Source organism: Pungitius pungitius, unplaced genomic scaffold (genome assembly GCF_949316345.1).
Source record: "Pungitius pungitius unplaced genomic scaffold, fPunPun2.1 scaffold_86, whole genome shotgun sequence".
NCBI classification, from domain to species: Eukaryota; Metazoa; Chordata; class Actinopteri; order Perciformes; family Gasterosteidae; genus Pungitius; species Pungitius pungitius.
In genome coordinates this window covers 8769-24788 of record NW_026909931.1, presented here as the reverse complement: position 1 = coordinate 24788, position 16020 = coordinate 8769, and the positions used below count along the sequence as shown (strand labels likewise).

Below are 16020 nucleotides of genomic sequence, written 5' to 3'. Positions count from 1 at the left end.
AACGCGGCATGCAGTACCGTCAACACCTGTGTAACTTCGGTCGTAAAAAAAAAAGAAAAAAAGTCCATAATCACTGTCACAATATAAACTCAAACTCCCAGCGTCCATTGCGCGCCCGTTCACCTACGTCTCTGCGGCGCAAGGCGGCCGAGGGCTCGCCGGGAAGTGGAGTCTCGCCGCCCGCATCTCCCATTTTCCACAGGTTTCGCGAGATTTTCACAGGCGGGTTTGACGTGTGGCAGCGTTTCTCTGCCGGGGCGTAACGAACGACAACCCCGACATGAAATCTGCGTAAACGGTAACGGTAAGACACCGTTTTGCGCCCGGTGTGTCGCCGGTGTTCCTTACCTGTCGCGGAGGGGGGGGGGACACCGAGGAGCGGGTGCAGTTCACGTTAGCCCTCAAGCTAGCCGCCTCCACTTATCTCTCAGTAACATCTGCATCGAAGGACTAAGCACTGACGGGTGATTTCGATGACCTACGGCGGGAGGTGGTGGAGGTGGAGGTGGATGCTGGCGGTGTACGCCGTCACCGTTCGCGTAGTTTTACCGGGCCCTCGCCTCATCATACGTTACATGTGTGCGGCTAATGTACAAGTGGCACCCGGCTAACGTGACATACTGTTAATTCGTCATGTACAGTGAAATGGCTGACACGTTCTCCTAAAGTTGTCTCAGGCCTTATCATATGAACGTGTCGTCTCTTTGCTATTGCCTTAAGCGAGAATGACAAACGCTGTGAACGGTGACCTCCATATGGCAGTGTGGTTAAAGTGAATTACCGGGAAGTTGTTGCACCGCGCGCGCATGTCCATTGGCCGCTGGAGGTGTCACTCTCGGGTCTCTCCCGCCGGCCACAGGCCTTCCTGCCGCCCTGGTGCCTCGGTTACATGTGATGTTTGGCAGCTGTCTCACTCACTCACTCACTCATTCACTCACTCACTCAACAAATGCCCCGTCTTCCTGTCTTTCTTTAACAGCGGGCCTTTTGACTTTCTGGAGGCATGTCCAAGAAAAGGGGCAGGTACGTAGAAGCGAATGTCAAACACAATCAATCCAGGGATACAGTAGTAAATAACCAATATCCCGCAAATATATATATTTATGTATAAATTGAATTTTCAATAAAGAATATGTTGGCACTATTCGCGTATTGTCGCCAGAAAGCGGAGCAGCGGGGAGCTGAGCGACACGTCGACCCCGGACCCCAACAGCATCCTGGGAGTGCGCATTCAGCACAACTGGCGCGAGAAGGGCAACCAGAGCAAGTGGAAGGGGACGGTGCTGGACCGGCTCAGCGTGAACCCGTCCCTCTTCATGGTGAAGTACGACGGCTTCGACTGCGTCTACGGCATCGAGCTGTTCAAGGACGAGCGGGTGTCGAACCTGCAGGTCCTGACGGAGAAAGTCGGTGAGTCGGTAGAGCCGCTTCAATTTTTTCCGAGAGCCGCGTTGTGCGTCGCTCGCGTTCACGATGCAACGTGCCTTTTGCCGCCGTGTCCCCACAGTAAACAACAAGATTAAGATTCCCCCCGGGGCGGAGGAGCTGGTGGGCAAAGCTGTGGAGCACCTGTTTGAAAAGGAGGATGGGGAGAAGAACGAGTGGCGAGGCATGGTCCTCTCCAGAGCTCCCATCATGACCAACTGGTATTATATCACTTATGAAAAGGACCCCGTGCTTTATATGTACCAGCTGTGGGACGACTACGCCGACGGAGACCTCCGGATTCTGCCCGAAGCAGGTACTGCCGATTTTGTGTGTGGGCAAAGATAGATCGATGCCTCGTAGAGCTTCATTGAATCGTTGTCGCGCTGAAGCTTGAAACATCTGCCATGTGACATTTTTTCAAAGGATTTATTCATGATTTTTTTCACGCTTTTTGACCCATTTTCTTGACACGGATACCATGTGAGTTCAAACATCGGTCGTGGTCTGGCCCTGAAGTTTGTGTTTATCTCACGTCTACGCCACGAGGTTTGATCCCTCCTCGCAGTCTGGCAAGCGGATACTGCTGTTAAGACAAATGCAGTCTTTGGGAAATGGGACGTTTATGACCACAAAAGCTGTTCCAGGGTCAATGGCTACGGTGAAAGGCTGAGACCGCATACGGCACCAAATCATGTTTTGAGTTATTGGAGAAATATCTGAATACTGAAGCATTATGCAAGACACAAAGGCCTGTAAAAAACGGAGTTTATTAGCAATATATTACTTCAGTCTGTTAAAATGTTGTGCCATGTGCCATGATCACCTCATATTTATAGTTTTGACAATTCAGTTTTCTTTTATTCCTAGTTGTATAAATATATTGACGTGATTGGATTGAGGAAGCACGGTTTGTGGTGGAGTAACGATGGCATGGACCGCTCCAACGAATGCTTCTGCCTGTTAGCACAAGCTACTTATTAGCACGCCACAAAAGCCCCATCTGCCTCCCAACTCCTGAGTGACCTGTTTCAATGCTTCACTCCTCAGAGAACAAACACCTGTTGCCGGCAGACAGGAAGCCGGGAGAAGAGACGGAGAGCCTGGTGGGGAAGCAAGTGGAGTACGTCACCGACAAGGGCGTGAAGAGAACGGGCCTGGTGATCTACCAGGTCCCGGCCAAGCCCTCCGTCTACTACATCAAATACGATGATGACTTTCATATCCATGTCTATGACCTGGTGAAAACCACCTAGAGACGGTGGACCCGGGCCCTCCCTCCATCTGCTTCTGTTCCACACGTCGGCCCCATCCGTTTCTCCAAAAACCACGTTGGGGATTGAATAGTTATGCTTTATTGTTCGGAAGAAGAAGAAGAAGATGACAAAAAAAAAAAGTGCAATCTGTTTTTCATATGCACAGCAGAACTGTAGCACCGCTATGCTTGGCTATATTTCGAGGGAATTGGATTGTTTTATTGTTGCTGTTCTACTTTAAACTGTTTTTTTGGACAGTCCACGACTGCAGCTGTTGCTGCATTTGCATCACTGACCTTGAGAGACTCTGATTTGTCCTTAAGTATTATCTTAATTAAATGTATGACGCAAAAGGCTGCTCAAAATATTCTTTTAAGACTCTTTGGGTCATTAACTAGCCAGTAAGCATGACACACACGTTATATTGGGGATTAGATTCCTTCCTCTGATTAAGTGGGCCGATACATAATTCTTTTGTATTGTATTCATGTGACCATATTTTATGTGACCATATTATCACATTTAAGTGTTGGTACTGGAAGTCAAACATGATAGTGGGACCCTAATATTTACAAAATGTCGTTCAGATGAATTACGCTTTTCATCATGATGAAATATACTCTTGCACCATATTTAGCGTCGTATAGGATCCTTTGCACTGGTGATGAAGACGCGTTTTTGCTAAATTTGTCATTCGAATTTGATCCGACACCAATCATAAAAGTGCCTTCTGGCTTGTCATTTTGCAATATTGTACATAGAGCGTCTACCCGCGCTCTCATGAGTCATCGCGTGTGAAGGCTGCCATTTGGTTTTCTTTCGGGCGACACTGACAGCTTGAGGAAAGTTTTGCAACCATCTAGTTTATTTAAGTGCTGTGTTTTGCTCTTAATGCCGTATGAAAATGTACTATAAATATTACACATCTTCATTGGTTGTGTAAGCTCACTGTTGATCTTGTGGGGAGCACTTTATTGTATAAAGTTTACATGTTTAGGTTCTGGTACGCTTTAGTTTCCCCAAATAGCTTTTATCCTTCAGAGCAAATGTGGCAGAATAAATGCTTTCGCGCATGAAGAGAAAAGAAAAATGTGTTGCAATACATTTAGATGACAGTATTAAATATGTACAACTTGTGTAAAATGCCTTGTAATGTTGCCTGTTGTGATTACTCCCATTTCTATGAATCTCATCAGAACCACCAGCTTTTAGTGAATAGGGTCGTAATAAATTGTAAACTGACCACCCGGTATAATCAACGGACACCAGTTTGTTGACAGCCAAGAACGAGATTCTTCTGCTCCTCATTTCTTTGTCTTGGAAACGAGACGCTCGTTCCCTCTTAACTCTCCCTCAGTGAAACAAGTCAGTAGGTCCGCTGTTATTCTATTAAGTTTCTCAGAAAACTTTATTTTGACGTTGGCGGAGTGACGACGTGTGGCAGACCCGGTACGGTTTGTGGAACCCACATATAGATCAAGTGTCGGCGCTAGTGGCGCCGCGTGGGGAACGAACGCGTCGTCTTCACGCATTAAAAAAAAAAAAAAAACACCTTCTGTTCTGAAGTTGTAGCAGCAACAACAGGCAATGTGTGTCATTGTTATTCTGCCATGAGTAATAAAAGAGTTTTGCACATTTACATGGCCTTGTTCTTTAAACACTGCCCATATATATACACTTTTATTAAATCAAAGCAAGGACGGGAGGCGGTTTAGAAGGATGCATTATTTAGTCGCAAATGGTGAAACTGCAAATATCCGACGGACAGCCTCTTGGTAACATTTGGTGGTTTGAGAACAAAGGGGAGCAAACTACTTAACATTAGACATAACTGAGCTAAATTAAATATGGTGGTGTACACAAAAATAGAGTTTTTAAAACAAATGTAGCTTCCTAGCATTATGTACAATTCAATGCCAAAATCATTTAAACAACCCCGGCAGCTGCTCCCCATGATGCAGTTGCCTACAACTTCTTTAAATGTTTGGGTGTGTCTTCTTTCTCGGGAGGGAACGACTTGTGAAGAAGTACCGTGCAAAACTCAAAAAAAAAGATTGATAGACGTCATGTTGTCCGCAGAGTTCCTGTTCACTTGGTGAGCTCTTTTAGATACTGCAATCCCTGATTTGTGTATTGAGTTGCTTTTGTTGGAGCCTCCGAAAGAGATGAAATCGACCGCCGCACCCCTGAAATTAAAAAAAAAAAAAGAGTGAAATGAGTGGCCTGGGTGAGAGGCAGCTAAAGCACATCTAAATTGGTAATCCATTGAAATGCAATAACCTCGGAGTCACACTAGTTATGCTGAAAATCATTACTAATCCAGCTACAAAATTACAAACTCATGACATTAACAAGTGAGTGACCCCCCCCCCCCTTTTTTTAAATGAAAGAAAGAAGCTTTTCATTGGGTTCTTACCAGAGTTCCACGCCTCAACTGGGGAGAATTCCACCTTAGGTATGGTTGGAAGCCGAGTCTGTGGAGAGGAGGACTTCTTAGTTTGAAACAGCACTCCGCTTTGTAGCTATAAAGTTATCGGGAAAATGTCAAATGTTCTTTCTTCACAGTAGTTTAAAAATATCACTTTAGAAGGCCATAGAATCTGTGCGCTCCCAGCGGAGAAGCATTGACGTACAACTTGTGTTATTCCAACTAGGCCGAGACGCCGACCTTTGACCTTGATGCATAACTTACGCGCGTGTCTTCGCCACTATTTAATTCAGAGGAAATGCGCACCTCCGAGCAGCAACTACACGCACGTCTCTGTACATGTTTCAACTCTGCTCCTACATGCAGGCATTTTAACAGATGCCCCATTTCAATGACTTTGCACCTTAGTTCGGGGAGTTATTGGAGGGAAATGTGAAGGGTAGGATTTTTTTGCTGATCCCTCTTCACTCATTACACTAATGAACAGTTAAATAGTGTGCCGTGCCTAGCGGGGGAGATGATGACGGAGGGCAGACAGAACGGTGCATTACAGAGAAGGCATACTACCCCAGAATAACAATGATATAGAAATATAAAACGTTACAAAGCATAATCGGAGGGAATGAATATACCGACAGTTAGGTATCATCTGTTTAATGGCAATTCAGCGAAGACCAAACTGTTGTTGTCAAAAGTAAAATGCAATTTTAATGTAAGGAGTGTTCTTTTAGTCTACAAAAGAGGTAAATGTGTACCCTTGTGTCCAGAATTCAACCTGTATGCCGTCTCTACATTGCTTTAAATAAGCAGGCACGTAGCTTTATTTTAATTATATTGCCATAGTTGTTCCTTTCTTAACTCCATGAGCGATGGGCCTAAAATATATCAAATCAATTCCACCCTGGTATGAATCATCATAACCGTTGTGTGTTGCGTATACGCCCCCCCCCCCCGAGAGCGATAAGGAGAGCTTTTATCTGCGGCATTACCTCCAGGCCAAAGTACTTCATCCATTCTTCTACTGCGGGGGGGACTGCAGCCTTGGCCTTGTTCAGTGCCTCGGAGCCCTGCTCACTGCTTCCCAACAGACCGGAGTCACAGGCGATGTACAGAGCTCCTCCCGCGATGGTCACCTTGGTGGCCAGCCTGAGAAAAAGAGAGCACGAGGGCGTTTAGACTCTAAAGGCAAGGCATCCATCCCCAGTGTCCTCTCATAAATAAACCAACTCAAGATCACGTAGCAGCTAGCTGTTAGCTAGGGGAGCTATACAGTAACGGTAACGTTACAGTGAGGTTAACGAAGAAAGCTGATGTAAAATTAGGCCACGTCCGAAACAAACAGTATGATAGAAGATGATTTAACTAGTTAGTTATTGAGCCATCTAGTTATGCAACCAGTAAACGCAGTATTTTAAGAGTGGAAACCCGTGGGGCAGACTGACACTAACGTCAAACGTTATGGTAAGCTAGCTAACATGCTAATAGCACTTAGCCACAGCAGCAGTGACTATAGGGAATTTACGGGTGGAATTAAAATACTGACTTCACTACGGGCAAAATCCTTGCCGCCATGGTCCACGGCGGTGTAGTTTCCTTTAACGCAAGGTGACCTTTACTCCAGGTGTGCCAGGAATATGCTCGAGTGAAGGCTGTGTGGATAGCTCAGGCTGAAGGACAACCCTGGGCTGATCTTTGTGCGCGCAGGTTGTGTCAATAAAGTTCTCCTTTCAAACGCTAAAGAACAACGTTATTTAAGAGCCGCAGATTCGTCTCCTTTTTTGTTGTACCCATTGCCTTTTCAGCCTATGGATTAAAATATAAATTTCGACAAATAACGGCATGAGCTGTTTTTTTGTAATAAACAAATACATTATTAGAAAAGTAATAAAAGCCAAACTCATCGAGGGAAGGCAAAATATAAAAATAAAATGATATGTATTAAGTGTATGTATGTATCTCCCTTTATTAGTTTTGAGTTATTCTTGTTTTGCAATCTCTGATCAAACTCTAGTACTAATTTTGTTGGGATAATACAGTTAAGTCAATTAATTCACCTTAAGTTAATTAATGATTGGTGGAGGAACTTTTAAAGGACTTATTGGATCTGGTTTTGCTTGATGAATATTTGCACATTTCTGGGTGGGTCCAGCATGCGATTGAGGAATAAAATGTCCTGCAGAGAGAAAAAAATCCAACCCTTTTCAAACGAAAAGAGATCTGAGTCTGCAGGTTTTTTTTCATTCCAACATGGCAGCATCAAAAGATAACAGCGGAAGAGTCGACCTTCAACCGAACAGGACTTCTTTACTCCACACTTTACGCAATAGGAACGACTCCAACCGGTTGGGGCGGCCGGTCGAGTGTGGCCCGCCCGCCCCAGTTTCCCTCCCAACAACACGCCCTCTGCACGAAGGCCACGAGGAGAGACAACATACGGATGGCACCTCGGTTCCTTCACATTCCCCTGGAGAAACTGTTGGAAGTGTGAGCTTTGCGGCACAAAAACTATAGCAACGAGTTGACAAAAATGGGAACTTTCACTAAAATTATCCTGAGTGCCGCGTGCGTTGCCTTCCTGGCGGCCAGGTGGACCGCGCCTCGGTTTGATCCAGGTAAGAGGGACGCGAGATCCGAGGGATCTTCTTTATCGCTAATGAAGCTACTCACATTCCCGGAGGGTCATTGAACGTCACATGTATGTTCTGAACGGCTGCTGGTGCTGCTGCAGACAACGTGAACCTAAAACGCCTTTTCTTCCTTTAATCCCGATTTAACGCGCTGTGTTGGATCGATAATGTAACTTGTTGTTTTTATGTCATCTTTATGGAGAACATGAGATTTTCTGTTAAAGAGTCACTGAACACACGGGCGCCCTCTGCCGTTTCCAGTCGGTACAACCAATGCACAGCATGCTGCTGTATTGATCCGGTTTCCAATGTCATTTTGTCTTATAATTTGATCTTCCCTGGCTGTTTTCAAAGCATTTGTAAACTATGTAAGGGTTTATTATTATTATCAAACTCAAAGAAAGAGTAATTTTTGCTAGATTTCAAATATGAGGAAACTTTCTCTGTCTGCAAGGTTAGGGAAGAACCTAAAACAGTCCAGTGACGCTGTAAAAACGCTTAGTTCATTATACTCCTGACGCCCTGCGGCAGAGTTCATCCGTTCACTGTCTGTCTTATTGAGCCACAGGGTTGGTTCTGGGGGAAAGTGTGTGGTAAACCCTGTGAACTCAGTCTAGTCCATCACATGACATGTGGACCACCAATCACACAAAGAGGTTCAAATCCTGAGCCCTCTGATTGTGCCATCATAACATACTTATCCATATTATAGAATGTTACATTACATGTCATTTAGCTGACACTTTTATCCAAAGCGACTCACAATAAGTGCATTTCCACATAGACATACAAACTCAGAAGAACAAGTAACAAGAAAGTACAATTTCGTCAAATAAGTAGTTTCAAAACATGTTAACTAATACGTTTTTGTACCATTTGGTATGGTAAAGAAATGTGTCTTTTCAATGCTAAATCATCCCCAAACACTTGTGTTTCTGGTGTTTTTTAATGTTTACTTCTCCTCCAGTATCTCTATTGTTCCATATGGAAGTAATCCACTAGCAGAAGAGCCACTGGAATCCACATGCTGCCGGGAAGGACTCGAATCTGCTGTATAACTCAAGGTTTACGGATACGCAGTCACTTTGACAGTATGAACTCTGTCCATTTCACGACATTGTGTTAACCCCATCATATCTAATCACTGGATCAATAGCAGCGGTAAAGCTGGAATATTTTACACAAGTGCATCGCGGCCTTCGGCCACCACATCTGCGTTAGAGCATGACCCTGAACCCTGTACCAGGAATCAGGAATCAGGCAAAGTTTATTGCCATCATATGTCAGACATACATGGAATTTGACTTGGCGGTTGGTGCATGACGGAAGACAGTACAATAACGACAACGTAGTGCAGCAATAAGATACAAATAAAAGCATGATAAAATATATGCTATGGGTTAGTACGCTAAAGCTATGGGTTAGTAATTTGAAAAAATAAAGATAAAATTAAAAAATAAAGATAAAGTGCACCAGCTAAACAGAAAGTGACAAGTGAAAGGGACAAAGTGAATGTACATGAGGTGAGAGTCAGTCAGGGGGGGCATGACTGCCGAAGGGAAGAAACTGTTTGTGTGGCCCTGATGGACCTCAGCCTCCTGCCGGATGGAAGGGGCACAAACAGTTCATGTCCGGGGTGGGAGGGGTCGGCTACAATCTTTCTGGCCCGCTTCAAAGACCTGGAAGCGAACAAGCCCTGCAGAGCGGATGACACGCTGCAGCCCGCCCTTGTCCTTGGCAGTGGCTGCAGCGTACCACACGGTGATGGAGGAGCAGAGGATGGACTCCATGATGGCCGTGTAGAGGTGCACCATCATCGTCTTTGGCAGGTTGAATTTCTTCAGCTGCCTCAGGAAGAACACCCTCCAGCAAAGGGTGAATCGCTGGTGATAGTCTCCTACCAGCGATGGGATAGAACCAGGAGGCCAGCCTAAAGCTCAAGATGAAGCACAAGCGGAGCGAGCAATCGGCGATGGATCCGACAGACGCACATGTGCACGGTCCGTGACGAGGTCGAACCCACAGCACGCGGTATCTACAGAGCGCGCCTCCAGGCTCAGAGTCCACTTCAAGTGTTTTAAAAAGCCCCGGTCGGCCGTTTCCGTCCATCCCCATCGACGTGTTTTTATGATGCTCGCAGCATCTTCATGTTCTCGGGCTGAAGGATTGCAGATAGAATGGAGCTGGTGGAGCTGATGTTCTTTTTTTCGTCTCTCAGAGTCTCTCCGAGGCGCGAGGGTGCTGGTGACCGGGGCCAGTACCGGCATCGGTGAACAAATGGCGTACCACTACGCCCGCTTCGGAGCCCAGGTCGTCATTACGGCGAGGAGGGAGAAGGTCTTACAGAAGGTCAGTGAACCCAACGCGTGTCCTCCAGCAGTCCTGCAATCGGCATCTCCTCCAACACCTTTTTTTTGTCACCGCTGCCCTCAGGTGGCCGAGGAATGCCTGCGTTTGGGAGCGCAGAAAGCCCTCCACATAGCGGCGGACATGGCCAGCGACACGGACCCCGACCGGGTTGTAGACTTCGCCCTGGAGGAGCTCGGAGGCCTGGACCACCTGGTCCTCAACCACATCGGGCCGAGCCCCTTCAGCATGTGGGAGGGAGACGTGGAGCACACCCGGTGGCTGATGAAGGTAGCGCGGCGCTTTTAGGCGGTTTGAGGGGGGGGTCAGAGGGGAAGGCGCTGATGTGTGTGTGTGCTCCAAAAAGGTCAACTTCTTGAGCTACGTTCAGATGGCTTGGAGGTCTTTGGCTTCCCTGGAGCAGAGCAAAGGGTCGCTGGTGATCGTCTCGTCGCTGTTGGGTGAGTTGGTGAAAAGGAATCGTGATGCATAAATATAGGCAGTGTGGCAGTTTTGAAAAGACACTTGACATCCATTTAGTGGCTGTTCTGGAGCTTTTCATATACTTTTCGCACTCTTTCTTAGGATTCCTGAGAGCACTAAAATTGTAAAGCACTTGATATGACTGAGCGTGTGATCTGATCAACTAATCAATATTTGACCCTTTTTATATTTGACCCTTTTAATGACAAATATCAGATATTTCTTTTTAGAAATACTTTAAATTGAGTATTTTCGTAATGTATCAATTGACCCTTTGCCCTGCCTGTATAAATATCACATTTTTTTGGAAAAAAAGTGATTTTAGAGGAAACTTAACAATCTTAGCACAGGTATAAATAGGTAAATCAACAGGGAAAGTGTCTCCTTATAAAGCATGTGGATATTGATGAATCCAGAGTTCCTCATTAGAGCTGTGAACGTCATGCGTTAAGCCAAAAGACGGCCGCGTTAAATTGTCGTGTTTTTGATATAACCGTTATAAATGCTTCTCAGGTAAGATGCCCAGTCCCTTCGTGGCCCCGTACGGCTCGACCAAGCACGCCTTGAACGGTTTCTTCGGGTCCCTTCGCCACGAGCTGGCCATGAAGAGAAGCAACGTGTCCGTCTCCATATGCACGCTGGGGCTCATCGACACGGAGTCGGCTATGGAAAAAGTCCGGTCAGTCGAGTCTCTCGAAGTGATCCTTGCGCCGCGTTAACTTCCCGCAGCCGTTGATGGTGACCCTGGTTCTGTGTCCTGCAGGGGTTACACCGACGTCCCGGCCTACCCCGCCGCCGACGCCGCCCTGAACATCATCGTGACCGGAGCCACCAGGCAGCCGGAGGTCTTCTACCCCTGGTTCACCCGCGTGTTGATCTTGAGCAAAGACTGGTTCCCCTCCATCACAGACTACGTCATCCAGAACTCCTACACCTACAACCCGTGAACAACGGGAATTCTGTACTTGATGTTCTCCGCTGGCAGAATTCGCCCCACAGACTTTTGGGTTGATTTTTCTGATGGAAAACTTGAACGCCAGACCAAAAAACATTTTACCTGCTGTGGATTTAAAAATGCTTTCAAGTACATAAAGTACACGTAAATGTCCTTTAAACTTGGAGACAGAAATTCCCTCGTTTGTCTTACTTGACTCGTACAAAATCACTTGTTGAATGAATCAGTCTTTTTAAACCCATCGAGAAGGGGACATTACTGTAAAGCACTACTTTGATCGTCCACATGGGGGCAGTAGTGACAAAGTAGTGAAGCCCCATTATTCAGTCCTTTTACACTCAAGTGCTTTCTCTGGAAAAAAAAAAAAGAACCCATGACAGGCCTATCATGCATTTGAAGGTGTTGTCATGAACTGGTTTGAGTTACTCTTTGGGTCCCTGTGTTCACAGACTTAATCTTCCCTTTTATCCCCCCCCCACCCCACCCCCCCGACCCTCTTCCTGTCCTCACTGTTCTCCTCCACCCCTGGATTTCATTCTTCTCTCTCTCGCTGAGTCCCCTCCTGCACAAAGCTGACCCTGGTGGGCGTCGCGGGTGTCCTGCAGAGCGGGACTTTTTCTCTTTGTGTCTTTGTTCATCATCCCCCAAAAGCACCGCAGGCTTCGCCTCCCCCCCCCCCCCCCCTCCCTCCGTGAAGCCGTGGGCTGAATCCATCCTGGTGGTCGGTTCTTCATTGTGATGCACCCCAGAGGTTGTGCCCTGCTGATGAAGTGTTGTTGTTTTTTTCCTGAGTGAGTTGTCATTGTCGAAACACACACTTTTGAAAAGTTGGGAAACCAGACAAAGTGCCCTTTTCTCCTGGATGGGTACGAACAGGCCGTGAATTTTTAATCTTAAAAGTTTGCCGTCTGCTCGCGCTTTGCTTTGTGTTTGGTCTCTCAAAAAAATATGACAGATGCGGGAACAGCGCCGGAATGCGTCCTCTCTCTAGGTCCGTGTCTTGACGCTCTCTCTGTGATGTGACAGAGTGATCTTCAGGCGGCGCTCCTTCCGCCTCCTTCGCCGTCAAATATGGCGGAGGAGGATGGGGAGGAGGAGGAAGAGGGGGGGCTCCAGGGGAGGAGAGCCAGAAACACCTGCAATAGATTAGCCATCCCAATGGCAGGTGATAAATCCCAGCACCCTTCTCCAGCGTCTCCATCTCCACCGAGCGTGGACCTCATTGCGTCTCGCTGCAACACACACACACACACACACGTAGCATGAAGCACCGACACGGTTGGACTCCCCGCTTCCGGGGGTCTAGTAGCGGTGGTTTCCACGTTTGCCGAGGCAGCAGAAGCTGCGCGGCACGGGCCGTAAATAGTCACCTGTCCTTTGAGCACAAAGGGGACAGCGGCCCACAAATCTCCGGCCGGCTTCGTCCATCGGTTACTTTGAGCGCTGCAGAGTGAGCGGCCTTGAAGTGCACACACACACACACACACACATGCACGCATGCGTTGTGCCATGCATGCATGCATGCGTGCCGGCCGGATTGTGTGTGTTGTGCGTGTGGCATCCATCGTTTGGCTGGCTTGAGACCAACGGGCTGAGAATAAGTGGAAGTGGGAGAGTGAACCCACGAGGTGAGGTCAACTCACTGATGAGTTATCAGGAGACGGCTCTCCTTGAAGAAAGCAGGTAGGTGAGCTGAAGGAAAGTTCATGCACCAGGAGGTGCACATAGAAACAGTTCAATGGATTTAATTCACTCTTATTCGAGAAACGTTGCTTTCTTGCCAAGAGTTAGAAGTGGATTCCTACGTTGTGTGTGAAGTAGAAATGTGTAAACAGAGGTAGCAGCTAATTAGCTTAGCTTAGCATTAGGACCAGTGACTTCCTGCGGCCTCCACTAGCAGTTCAATTTTAACGTTCTTATACAAATAAAATACCTATTTGTTGGCTAAAAATCCTTTAGAAATACACAAATACAATATCTTAATGCCAATAAACAGCAAAACATATACATGCATATATATGTGTATTGTACAAATGAAACGCATTGATATAGCATGTAACTTTTTTGCTTCCTTTGAACAGAGGCAGGCGAGCTACTTAGCCTGTTTCCAGTCTTTGTGCTAAGCTAAGCTAACCGTGTGTTAGTTTCCTGCTTTGTATTTAAATGATGGCGGAAAACAATCTTATCTCGGTGAGAAAACGAATAGGCGTTTTTCCTTTAAATGCTTTCACAATGTAAAGTAGATCGGTTCAGATAGTTGAAATATTTGCAGCATAGTAGTGAAGCAAATGCACTCCAGTAATTTAAGATGACTTTTAGGCGACTCGTATTCAAATTACATAATTACAAAAATCAAATTTAATTTGCCTCTTTTCAAAAGAATGTTAATCTTCCTGAACACGGAGCTTGTGTATGACTGAAAAGCTTTCCCAAAACATTGCACTATGATAACAAAAGAGGGGAGAGACAGAGGAGGGATGGGGGGTGGTTGGTGGCATAGGATGAAAACCCATGAAAGGGAGCGTCACGGCGAAAAAAAATCCGTGGGTGCGAGGGGTGGCCCTGTGACCCCTGACCTCCTTCCTCCAGGTCCATTCAGAGCTGCACAATGGTTGACACCTGTGTCCTTTCAGCACCGGCACCATTATCATTTACATCGGCCAGTGGGAGAGCGAGGCAAAGGCAGAAAGAGGCCAGAGGTGCTGTGCAGCACCAACCTCATGCCAACAGACCCCCCCCCCCCTCTCTTTCAGAGACAGGTGCCCTCCGATCTCTTCCTCTTTAATTATTTCCGATAACTGCAAACACATCGGCGGAAGGAGAGCGTCCACAAAGAGGACCGACGGGCTGTCTTTACATCCTGCACCTAATTGTCTGAGAGTTCTGCTCCTCTGGAGAGGGGGGTGGGGGGTATGGAGGGGAGGGGGGGCTTGCTGCTAATTATTTGTCTTGTGATATATTTATTATATTTTTGTATGTGCAGTTTCATTTAAACGATGTTCGCGGGACGATCCTTTTGTTCTGCCCTTGTCATGTACCCTTTCTGTTGCTGATCAGGCTGGTGGGGGGAGTCACAGGGCGCATGGGTGGCAAGCTGGGGAGGGAGAAGGGGGGCGGGGGTTACATGAATTCTTTTTTTCATTGGGGGGCGAGAAAGCCCAATTAACAAGGGATAAGAAGTGAACCGTAAACACCCTCAACAAGGCCCAACAAACCTACAGGAACAAGAGCTCTCTCTCTCTCTCTCTCTCTCTCTCTCTCTGTGCTGCCCCCCCTCCCCCCCTTCTCCCCCCCCCCCCCCCCCCCCCCGCTCCCCCTGCTCACTCACTCTCTTCCACTTCCCCTCACAAAAGGAAGGCTCAGAGCTTACAAAGTGCCAATTAACACTGAATGTTTGCCCCTCGCACCTCCCTCTCTGAACTGCTGACAGCTCTGGTGTTTGGGTTAATACCAAAGGCCTGCAAAGAATTATAATTCTCCTCCTTGCCCCCCCCGCCCTCCCCCTGCCATCCTTTTATTTTGTTTCCAATGGGGTGGTTTTACAGTTCAATGCACAGTCAAAGGGTGATATAAAATGACTTTCCAAAGAATTTGGTTTGGGGAGAAGAAGGGCCGTGTTGGATTGGGGCAGCCGGGGGGGGGGGGGGGGGGGCGGGACCAGGGATGGGTGGGTGCAAGGGGGGTGAGGGAAAGAAAGATAAGTGGAGGCAGTAAATTAGAGACGTTTACAACTATTTCCATCGTGTGTTGAGCTTTTTTTTTTTTTTTTTTACATGCAGAATAAAAATCAAAAGAGACGTTAATATGTTTTCTCTCCCTCTGTATGCAAAATAAATGATGTAAACACAACCCCCAGTCTACACACACACACACACACACACACACACACACACCCTCAAGCCCATTGGAACCGTAGGGTCCCTCTTGAGAGGAAGATAGCAGCGTGGGCCATTCGTCACACGCCAGGCTGATGGCTGCGCTGCTCTCCAATAAATCAGTCCTCTGAATAAGAGAGCGGCCAATGAGGAGAGGTGAGAGGGTTAAACTCCGGGAGGAACAGAGACCAACTCGGCTCTTTAAGGGAGCTTCTGCCGCCACTCAATCCCCTGCTAACCCTGGGCTCTGCTTCTATAATTTATGACCTTTTGGCAGCCGCTTTGTGCCTTGTCTCTTTACTTTGGGGTGGAATTGGGTATTTAAAGTGAAGGAGGCCAAACCTGATTTGGATCCTGCCTGAAAACCCAATAGGATTGGAAGTCTTGGGGAGTACTACTGAATGTGTGACAAAAAAAAAAGGTTTATTGTAGCTTTTCGCGAAAGATAATTGTCCCAAAATCGGATAAACCGCCTGAAGTGATTGGTCGATTAGTCTATTACTTTGAAAAATGAAAAAAAAAAATGTTGGTGTTGATTGAGGAAAATGATTAAAAAATTTTGTTTGCTGGATAACTTTGAGCTCCTTTGCCTCAACTCATTTTAACAGAGTGCCTCATTTTTTCT

General features: G+C 46.7%; 3 protein-coding genes across 4 annotated transcripts; 2 read left to right on the top strand and 1 right to left on the bottom strand.

The window, feature by feature from the left end:
- The first annotated feature begins 120 nt into the window (after positions 1 to 120).
- Positions 121 to 3826, top strand: zmp:0000000521 (spindlin-1). 2 transcript variants are annotated; one of them, XM_037470593.2, is made up of 5 exons: positions 121 to 298; positions 980 to 1023; positions 1163 to 1410; positions 1508 to 1741; positions 2476 to 3826. In XM_037470593.2, the coding sequence occupies exons 2-5, from the start codon at positions 1004 to 1006 to the stop codon at positions 2679 to 2681; spliced, it is 708 nt and encodes a 235-aa protein (XP_037326490.1). In that variant the 5' UTR covers positions 121 to 298; positions 980 to 1003; the 3' UTR covers positions 2682 to 3826. The 2 variants fall into 2 exon arrangements, with proteins under 2 accessions (XP_037326490.1, XP_037326489.1); XM_037470592.2 differs by having other exon boundaries at positions 121 to 304.
- A 723-nt stretch (positions 3827 to 4549) lies between these two features.
- On the bottom strand, positions 4550 to 6836 carry micos13 (mitochondrial contact site and cristae organizing system subunit 13). The gene is made up of 4 exons (XM_037470598.2): positions 6653 to 6836; positions 6099 to 6255; positions 5098 to 5155; positions 4550 to 4867 (listed from the first exon to the last, which is right to left on the bottom strand). The coding sequence occupies exons 1-4, from the start codon at positions 6679 to 6681 to the stop codon at positions 4770 to 4772; spliced, it is 342 nt and encodes a 113-aa protein (XP_037326495.2). The 5' UTR covers positions 6682 to 6836; the 3' UTR covers positions 4550 to 4769.
- A 334-nt stretch (positions 6837 to 7170) lies between these two features.
- Positions 7171 to 11694, top strand: hsd11b1la (hydroxysteroid (11-beta) dehydrogenase 1-like a). Its single transcript, XM_037470586.2, has 6 exons — positions 7171 to 7721; positions 9955 to 10085; positions 10170 to 10373; positions 10450 to 10543; positions 11079 to 11244; positions 11329 to 11694. Exons 1-6 carry the CDS (start codon positions 7637 to 7639, stop codon positions 11510 to 11512), a joined length of 864 nt encoding a protein of 287 aa, XP_037326483.2. The 5' UTR covers positions 7171 to 7636; the 3' UTR covers positions 11513 to 11694.
- The last annotated feature ends 4326 nt before the right edge of the window (positions 11695 to 16020 follow it).